The sequence below is a fragment of the Dromiciops gliroides genome, chromosome 2 (assembly GCF_019393635.1).
Source record: "Dromiciops gliroides isolate mDroGli1 chromosome 2, mDroGli1.pri, whole genome shotgun sequence".
NCBI classification, from domain to species: domain Eukaryota; kingdom Metazoa; phylum Chordata; class Mammalia; order Microbiotheria; family Microbiotheriidae; genus Dromiciops; species Dromiciops gliroides.
The window spans coordinates 698,499,692-698,508,612 of record NC_057862.1 but is presented as its reverse complement, the minus strand read 5'-3'; the positions used below and the strand labels follow the sequence as shown (position 1 = coordinate 698,508,612).

At 63.4% G+C, this 8,921-nt stretch overlaps 1 protein-coding gene across 1 annotated transcript; it reads right to left on the bottom strand.

The window, feature by feature from the left end:
• Window positions 1-2,429: 2,429 nt before the first annotated feature.
• On the bottom strand, window positions 2,430-7,139 carry GDF7 (growth differentiation factor 7). Its single transcript, XM_043990215.1, has 3 exons — window positions 6,698-7,139; window positions 3,294-3,418; window positions 2,430-3,251 (listed from the first exon to the last, which is right to left on the bottom strand). Exons 1-3 carry the CDS (start codon window positions 7,137-7,139, stop codon window positions 2,430-2,432), a joined length of 1,389 nt encoding a protein of 462 aa, XP_043846150.1.
• Window positions 7,140-8,921: the final 1,782 nt, after the last annotated feature.

Genomic DNA, 8,921 nt, shown 5'->3' with positions numbered 1-8,921 from the left:
CCGGAACCCGCCTCTGGCCAGCCCAAGCTCTAAGCCCAACCCGGCCCCAGATGCCAAGTCCAGCGCCGAGGAAGAGCCCCTTTGGCCCTCGGAGCAACACAGCCAGGAAGGCATTTTCAGGCTGGGGGTAAGGGTCCGATGTCATGTGTGTCTGGCTCCGCCTGGCACAGCGGGGCTGGCTCTAAAAAGATTTCCTCCCATCCCTCCAGAGGAAAGAAATTTTAGAGGGGGCAAGGGGCACCTCCACATTTTCTGTTCCCGTTCTTTCAAGACACCCACAGAGTTCCCAGGGATTGTTTCTTCTATCATTAAAAAAAAGGCTCGTCAAATCAGGAGTTTTCCCGGAAACAAACCCATGTCCTTGGCCTTAAGAAGTTTCCCAATATCTCCTTAGCTACTTAATCATTTCTACTCCTGGGGAAATTTTCACTTTTGTTTTTAGGAGTCTCCCGACCACCACCCCCCCTCAGAACTCGTAAAACCCAGCTTAGACCTGTTGGCATTTTAATGCCTGGGGATGTGATGCTCACATCAAATGGGATTCGTCATCAGGTCCTGACTAAATTATCCTACGATATCAAGGGGCTTCGCAGAGCCCAAATCCAAGCCCGAGGTCCGTGCCGCTCAACGCCCAGCTCCTCCGGGAGTCCCGGCTGCTCCAGCCGCTCCCTCCCTCGGGCGCCGAGGGCTCCAGTCTGCGGGCCTCAGAAACAGTCAATCGCACGTCCGCACTGCTGTCTCGGCACACACCAGAGGAGTCGGCGACCCGAAGTTTCCAATTCATTTAAAGGAAGGGGGTTAGCGCTTCCCTCCCTGCTCCTTCCTTCCTTTCCAATTTCCGATTGGATTTCAGCTGCTTGTACCTTTATATCTCTCCTTCCACGCTACACCAACTAAAGCTCAGACCCCTTAAAGAGGCAGGGCGCGGGCTGGAGGAATGAGGGAGCCGAGTACGGAGGAAAAAGCAGAGGCACGTTAAGGACGAAGGTCTGGAGACCAGCCACAGAAGGGGAACTCTGGCTGGCTCTCTGTAAGCCCTGCTCCCCGAGTGCAGGGGTCTCCTTCCCTTTCACCTCATCCTCGGAGCTGCACCGACCCCGACCCCGAGTCCCTCGGGACTGCGGGATGTCAAGGCAGCCGAAGCTCGGGAGGGAGATGAAGGAAACTGGGAGTGGAGAAGAGCAGTTAGCGTCCGGCAGCCAGCCCTGTCGAGCCTCCCCTGCTGCATCACACACAGCTCAGAGGCGCTGCAGACTTGGTCACCCCTTCCCCCGTCTGTCTTTTCTTCAGTCGGGCCCAGCAGTAGCCACGATCGCGGGGCTGATGCCCGGACAGGGACGCCCCGCCATCCTCCCACTTTCTCCCCAGGGCCAGCAGAACTGAGCCCTCTGAGCCCCACGGACCCCTTTCCTCCGCGTTCTCCCGCCTAGTCCCCATATCTCACCCCCTCTCTACCCCCCCCACCAATAATCCAACCATTCCAACTCCAAGGTCTACCCGGCTGGCATCTCCTGGCCTCCGAATCAGTTACAGCTTTAGGCTGTTCAAAAGCCGTTTCCTGCCTGTCCTGAGAGGACAAGGGAAATGGAAAGAAAGGCCCTGTTTAAACTGTCCGGAGTTCCCCAAGTTCTGGAGAAAGCGGGAACAGCCAATACTCTGTGAGCCTCTAAAAGGGATTCTGGTTTGGGGGAAGTGCCCTCAAAACAAAGAAAGGAAGCCCTGGAGATGTATTTACTTCCAAACGTGAAAACTCACCGGAAGGCAGGGCGGCGTAGGATCGGGGCCTAGCACTACCTAGCTGAGCGACTTTAGGCGAGACCCCACCCTGCTCACCTGTAAAACCCGTGGTGGCCGAGATGAGTGCTCAGTCAGCCCCGAGGGGAGAACCTCTGCGCCCCCTCGGCCCTCCGCACACTTCTGCCCACATTCGAATTGGCATTCGCGGGCCGCCGCCGGGCAGAGCACCGCCTGAAGCTCGCTGCAGCCCGAGGGCACTAGGATCAGCGAGCATCTCCCCCAGACTCCGCTAGACAGGACGCGCTTTGTCCAATCGCAACTCCCCTCCCTCCCCCGCCCCTGGCAGTCCCTTCCCTTAAAAAAAAAAGCAAGTGAGATTCAGTAGCATGCAGACACTGTACCCGTGGGGGTCTGAAGGCTGGCAGGCAGGCAGACAGGGAGCGAGCCGCGCGCGCGCGCGCGCGTGTGTGTGTGTGTGTGTGTGTGTGTGTGTGTGTGTGTGCGGGGCGTCCCTTCAGGGGCTGGGGGCTGGAGGCTTCAGGCCGCTGGGCTCCAGGGAGACAAAGCCCGCGGGCCCGACTCGTCCGGCTCCCCTCTTTTCCACTGTCCCGAGGTCCAGGGCCCTAGACCGTGGGCCTGCCTGCCTTGCCCGCAGGACCCGGAGAGCTGGCTGGGCTCCGGGCTCCGGGGCGCTACCTGCAGCCGCACGCCTCCACCACCATGTCCTCGTACTGTTTGTAGACCACGTTGTTGCCCGCGTCTATGTACAGGATGCTGATGGGGCTGAGCTTGGCAGGCACGCAGCAGCTGGGCGGCGCGGCCTCGGGCGCCATGGAGTTCACGAGCGTTTGGACGATGGCATGATTGGTGGGCTCCAGGTGCGAGCGCAGCGGAAAGTCGCACACTCCCTCACAGTGATACGCCTCGTAGTCCAGGGGAGCGATGATCCAGTCGTCCCAACCCAGCTCCTTGAAATCCACATGCAGAGGTTTGCGGCTGCACCGGCTTCGGCCCTTGCGCCCTGGGGCCCGCCCCGGGCCCGGGTTCCCGCTGCCCCCTCCAGGGCTCCCAGCTCCTCCCGCCGCCCGGACCCCGACCCCGGACCCAGCCCCCGGAGTCCGCCGCTTCCTTCGTCCCGCGGTGGCCGCGGCTCCCACCTTCCCCCGGGCCCGGCCCTTAGCCCCCAGCTCCTGGAAAAGGGTCTCTTTCCTGTGGGCGCGCGAGAAAACAACAAGGAGTGCCCTCTCATTGGGCGGCGGCCTCGGGCTCCCGGGTAGCCCCAAGCCCAGCAGCCTGAGGGCCAATGGGCTCCTGGAGGAGCCGCCCACGGCGCGCAGCACAAGGCAAAGGGGCTGCTCAGGGTGGTGCTGCCTCACAGCGTCCGACACGTCAAAAACTTCCCAGCGCGCTGAGGCCAAAGGGCTGGCGGGTCTCGAGGTCAGCAACCGAGGCCCACGGTCCGCGCCCGGGCACGTAGAAAGCAGGAGCAGGGCGAAGGGCTGGGCTGCCAGGGTCTCCCCGAACGTCCCCAGGGCCGCCTCCTCCTGTTTGGCCACCTGATCTCCCTGGGGGGCAGGCGCTCGGCGCAGGACCCGCAGCTCTGCTGCCACGACCTCGTCAGCGTCGGCCAAGCTGGACACGTCGAAAAGGAAACGCTGGCCTGTCTCTGCGGAAGCATCGTCTGCAAGGGAGATGGAGAAAGAGAGGGAGAGAGAGAGAGAGAGAGAGAGAGAGAGAGAGAGAGAGAGGTTGAGAAGGTCACGTGGTTCTCCCCCCCCCATCAAATTCCTCTCAGGGTGGAAAAACCCCACCCCCTCATTTGCCAGCTAGGGAAACTGAGAGAGACCCCCTCTTGGCCGCTACCTCGGTTGCCTGCATCTCCGATGCATCAGGACAAAAAGTGAAAGTGTAAACTGCTTCTCTCCAGCTTCAGTTAGATAAAAACGCCTCTGGAGCCCAGGCAGTTTCGGGCAGCGGGAGCAAGTCCCGCTAGCCTGCAGGGTCGAAGAGCAATGCCCCACATCCTCCCTGGGCCCTCTCCACTCATTAAGCAAACCGCCGCACTTGGGGAGAAAGGGGGCACAGACAAGGGCGCCCTAAATGCGCTCAGGTTAGGCCACGAGACAGCAGAAAAGCCCGGGGCTTCGGGCTCACCTCCGGTCGCAAGGCCCTCGTTCCCTATAAGGCGACTCAGACATTGGGGATCCCTTCCACTCCATTCTCAGGCTCAGGCCACATTCCTGGGGAGGCCAGGATCCCCTAAGAACGCCTCGGCGAGAGCTCTCCCCAATGGGGCAGCAAAATGCCCGACGTCGGGGGCGTCCTACGCTGGGACTGCAGGCACCGGGCCCAAGCCAAGGCATAAAAGCGAAGGGAGAGAGAGCCGCTGCGGGCACCCTGCCCTTATCTCTGGCCCGAGCCAGAGCCCTGTGACCACCCCACCCGGTAGGCCCGTCCGTGGGGAACCTGAGATCCCCTCCCACAGCCCCTCAGTCACTGTTTCTCTCGGTCGGAGCGGGAGGCTGAGACTTCAGAGTTTTGTATGGTTTTTTCCCTCTTTGAGTCCCAAAGAGATAAAAAGGGGGAGGGAGTAAGGGGAAGGGGGGAAGCTGGGGGAATTCCTCCAAGCAGCAGTGAAGGCGAACACTTTGAAGAGGTCATATGGTTTCATTTTGCCCCAGAGGCAGAGAGATCGTGCAGAAAGTTTGCCTGGCATGGTGGCATTCAGAGTTCGGGACCGGCCCGGCCACCCGAGCTATCTAGCCCATCGCTCAGGATAAGGTTCCTTCTGAGCCGCCGCTGGGGAGGAAGACAGAGGAGCACGGAGACGGAGGCCAGTGATGAGACCTGGCGCTGGGGGCGCAAAGGTCACAGGGGAAACTGCCCATCCAGGGGCCCTCCCTGTCCTCCTTGCTTCCTGCACCCCTTCTCCCAAAACAAGACCCAAAGAAGGAAGGGGAGACCAGAGGCGAGTGGGGAGCAAGGAGGGAGTGAGAAGAGAGACCGGCCAGAAGCGAACCGCTCTCTTCCGGCAGAAGACAATGCAGAGGGGACGTGACCTTGAGAATCCAGAGGCTCTGGCACGACTCACTGGGTGACCTTGGGCAAGCTCCTCGCCCGATCTGGGCCCACGCTCCTTCCACTGGAACACGAAGGGCCCTGGAAGCTGCTATTCTGGGAACATGGACCCCGGGAAGAACGAGGTCCGAGGACCAAGAAGAGAAGACAGTGAGACAGAAAGCGGAGCCCACGGAAAGGCCGAGCCGGAGTTTCTCTTCACGTGCCTTTGCCTGAGGACGCCCATGCCCCAAGCAGAGGCTTTTCTCCTTGTCCTGGGCGGTGCTGACGCTGGGGATAAATACGCCTCCCTCTCCAGGAGAGCTTGCGGACGGACGCTGCTCCTGGTCCGGCTTCCCTGCCCCCGACTCCACATGGCCGGGCGCCCAGTATAACTTAGCAGCCTGCTCTAAAGAGGGCAGGGCCTCTCCGGCCGCCTGTGCCAAGGGAGGGAGGTCGCCTTCTGAGAAGCCGACTAGCAGGGCAATGCCCAGCAGGGTGGGGTTGTGAAGGGGGCCCGAGAGGCATCAGAGAAGCCCCGTGAGAGCGCGCTTTCGATAGAAGCGAGAACCTTGGGATATGCGATCCCGTCCCCGAGGCCCTGTTTGTGGCTCTGCAGCATGCTCCAACCGGGCCAAGTCGGTCCCAGGCAGCTCTCCTTCAGGGGCTGAGGCTGGAGGGAATTAAGACCCAAGTTTACCGGAGTTTCTGCCTGAAATTAGTTACATGTCTCCTATCTGTCTGCCTTAATGACTTCAATAGAGATTAATAGAGTCCAGATGAGACGCACCCCGCCTCTCTCCCCCTCCTCACCAGGGAGACCCAGCCTCGCCCCAAAGGGACTCCGGCTTTGGGACCCGGGAGGGCAGCGCAGGGATGGGACGGAGAAGGAAGGCAGGCATCAGGCCTGGGTCTTAGAGAGAGCGATGAGGCCAGAATCCCTCCAGGTCCGACAGATCAGTGGTCGGGCCTGGGTCGAGAGAGAAGGGACGTGCAAAAGGACTGGGCGGGTCTAGAACGGAAGTACGAGGCCTTAGCTCAGCAGTCCAGAGGAAAGGTGCCTCGCTAGAGTCGGGCGGTGACCCCTGGCCTGACCCCAGCCCCACTTGGCCCTCCTGGCGTCCGGACCACGAGAGCCTTGGGTCACGGACTCGGGGCCTATCCACTCGGGGGATCCCTTCCTTGCCCAGGGAGCCTGTGCAACGCGACCCAACCCCAGCTGCTCTCCCACTGCGGGCTCAGACCCAGGGTCCAGAAGTTCCCTGAGAAGTCTCCCCGATACGAAAAGGCTTCAAACCTGCCCCCCCCCCCGAAAAAAAAGACTCCCGGGAAAAGCTGACACTACACAGACACATCGAGTGCACTCGGCATATGCTACCTCCCGCTTCCTGGCACCAGACAGATGGGCATACTCCAAGATGGGACAGAAGTGCTCCGGGAGAAGCTCCGAAGCACAGCAGCCCCATCAGGGGCTAGAGCTGGGGGAAGTTCTCTCTGCTCCCCATCTCCCCACTCCAAAACACACACACGCCCCCAAACGGAACGGCGCCCAAAGGGCCCCCACTAACCCATCCATGCAGAGTAGCCCGGGCCTCCTCGCTTCGGAGGATACCTCCTTCTTAACCTGAGCCCAGGGAAACCGGACTCTGGGCCCAGCCGCCCACGGACACGCTCACCCACACCCTCCTCCCGGCGTATCTGAGCAGCACGCTGCTGGCTCAAAGGAGACCTTGAGGCTCCTGGGCGATGCCGATTGCAAAGTTTACGGGGGCCGAGCCCGGACACACGCGCGCGCACACACCTAGAGACACACGCAGAGCCCCCCCAGACTGGCAGGACGGAGCAGACCCTGGGACTGAGAGGCACAGGGAGGGGGTGGCGGCCACCAGCCTTGCGAAGGTACCTGGGGGCGCCTGGTCAGCGAAGCCGGTGACAGTGTCAGCGAGAGCCCGTCGGTTGCTGCCCGCGGAGGAGGGGGCGGCGGCGGCAGGAGCGGGCGCCCCTCCAGGAGCGAGCGCCCTGCTGGTCAGGCTCCGGTAAAGGGACAACATGAATTGGTGCGGCACCACCGAGGGAGAGGAGCCGTTCCCCGCCGTCCAGCCCGCGCTGAGCCTGGGCGCTCTGGCCACCGACTCCACTGCCGACGGCGAGACGCGGTTGGCAGCCGCGCTCGTCGCCCCTGTCGGGCTCCGTCTAGCGCCGCCGCCGCCGCCGCCGCCGCCGCCCGGGTCCCCGCCCTGGTCGGCCCCCTGGGCCCTCAGCACGGCGGCCGCCTCGAGCCCGTCCCGGGGGCGGCAGGCGCTCAGGAGCCACAGGCAGAGCGCCGCGGCGGTGCCCAGGTCCATCGGCGGCTGCTCCTCCGTTGGCTGCGCGCTGCTCCGACAGCTGCCGCTGCTCTCGGCTGCGCTCGGCGCTCCGCTCCCCTCTCCGCCCGCTCGGGGTGAGCTGCGCTCGGGTGGCCTCAGCGCTCCCCTCTCGGCCCCTCTCCCTCCTCACGCCCCTCTCTTCCTCCGCTGCGCTCGGCCTGGCCCGGCCCCGTCAGTCAGTCGGTGCGCGCGCGGTGGCGGAGGGGTTTGGTGGCTCCGGGAACTCCCCCGTCGCCTTTTGAACATAGCGTTTAATAATCGGGGAAGTTTGCGGAGCGACCGCTGCCCCCCGCCCCCCCCACCCCACCCCCCTCCCCGCCTCTCCGGAACAGCGCCCCCTGCCTGAAGCTCGGCGAGCGCAGCAGCCCCCACCCCACCAGCAGCCCCAGCCCCCCAACCCCCCTTTGCCCAAACTCTGTTCCGGCTACTCACTCCTCAGTCACAGAATCCTCAGCCACTGCATCCTCCGCCAGTCAGCGCCACGATCGCAGCCGCGGCTTCTTCCTCTCCCCCGGCACTCTCTGCCCGGAGCCTGGCTCGGCCCGGGCCAGGCAAAGCCACCCCCGCCTCCACACTCCTACCCCCATGCCTTGGCCGGGTCCAGCTCCTCCCCTCCCCTCTGTGAGCTAAGGTTTCGGGAGTGCCCCGCCCGCCTCCGCGCTTCTCGCCTCCTCTACTAGATCAGATACCCGGAGCACTTTTACGCACGAGTCTGCGGCGCTAGCAGTGTTGCCCCGAAGGCTGGGGCATAGCCCGGGTTCGGCCGCAGCCTAGGATTCGGAGGAGAAATCCTGCCCCGGACCGACGACGTCCGGCAAAGAGGAAGGGACTGAGTGAGGAGGTGGAGCTGGGGGGGCGGGGGGTGGTGGGGAGAACCGGGGTGAGACAAACAGGGACAGAGACAGAAACAGAGAGGGCAGGCCGAGACACTGAGAAGAGATCGGGGCGAGGAAAGAGAATGGAAGGATGCAAGACAATCAGAAGGGTGAGAGGCAGTCAGAGAAGAGAAATCCTGAAGGCGAGGTAGCATGGTGGGCTGGCGCTGGCCCTCCTGGATTTGGAACTGGGGCGCCCGGCGACCCTCTTTCTTTACAGGAAGATACCGTCACCTCTCGGTCCGGCCCCCGATTTCTCACCTGTAAGAGTAGTACTGGAGGTGGATTAAATTCCCCCCCCCCCCCCCGCGAGAGCCCTGCCATCCGCCCTCCCTCTGAAGGGCAGGCCCGCGCGTGAAGTGGCAAAGCAATTCGGGAACCGGATTCTGCCGCAGGGTGCGGCGGGAAGAGCGGCGGGGTCCATGGCCCGAGAGCAGCAGGAAGGCCTCGACGCGCTCCGATTCTCCCGGAGCTGATAACGGAGCCAGCTGGCCGCTGCAGTCCCTTCCCAGACGCAGGCTGCGACCTGGAGGCTGTGTGGGTGCATGGGGGTGTGTTAGGGGGCGGGGCGCAGGCACGTCCTGCGGCCAGGTCAGCCTCTGTGCCTCGGGCCTGCCCGGCTAGATCTCCCGCTGGGCAGCAGGACTGCGGAGGGAATGGCCTGGGAGCCGTCGGAGCCTTCTTCCCGGTCGAGCGCCCTGCCTCAGCTCCCGGCGCAGTCCCGGGCCGGGAACGGGAGGGGCAAAGACGAACTTCCCGCCCCGGTACCGCGCTCCCTCCTCCTCCTCCCCGCAGGGTGGGGGCTGGGCTACGGAAAGGAGCCACGTCCACGCAAACATCGAATGTAAGAGAATTGCTTGGAGGGAGTGGGCGCCGCCTTCTCCTC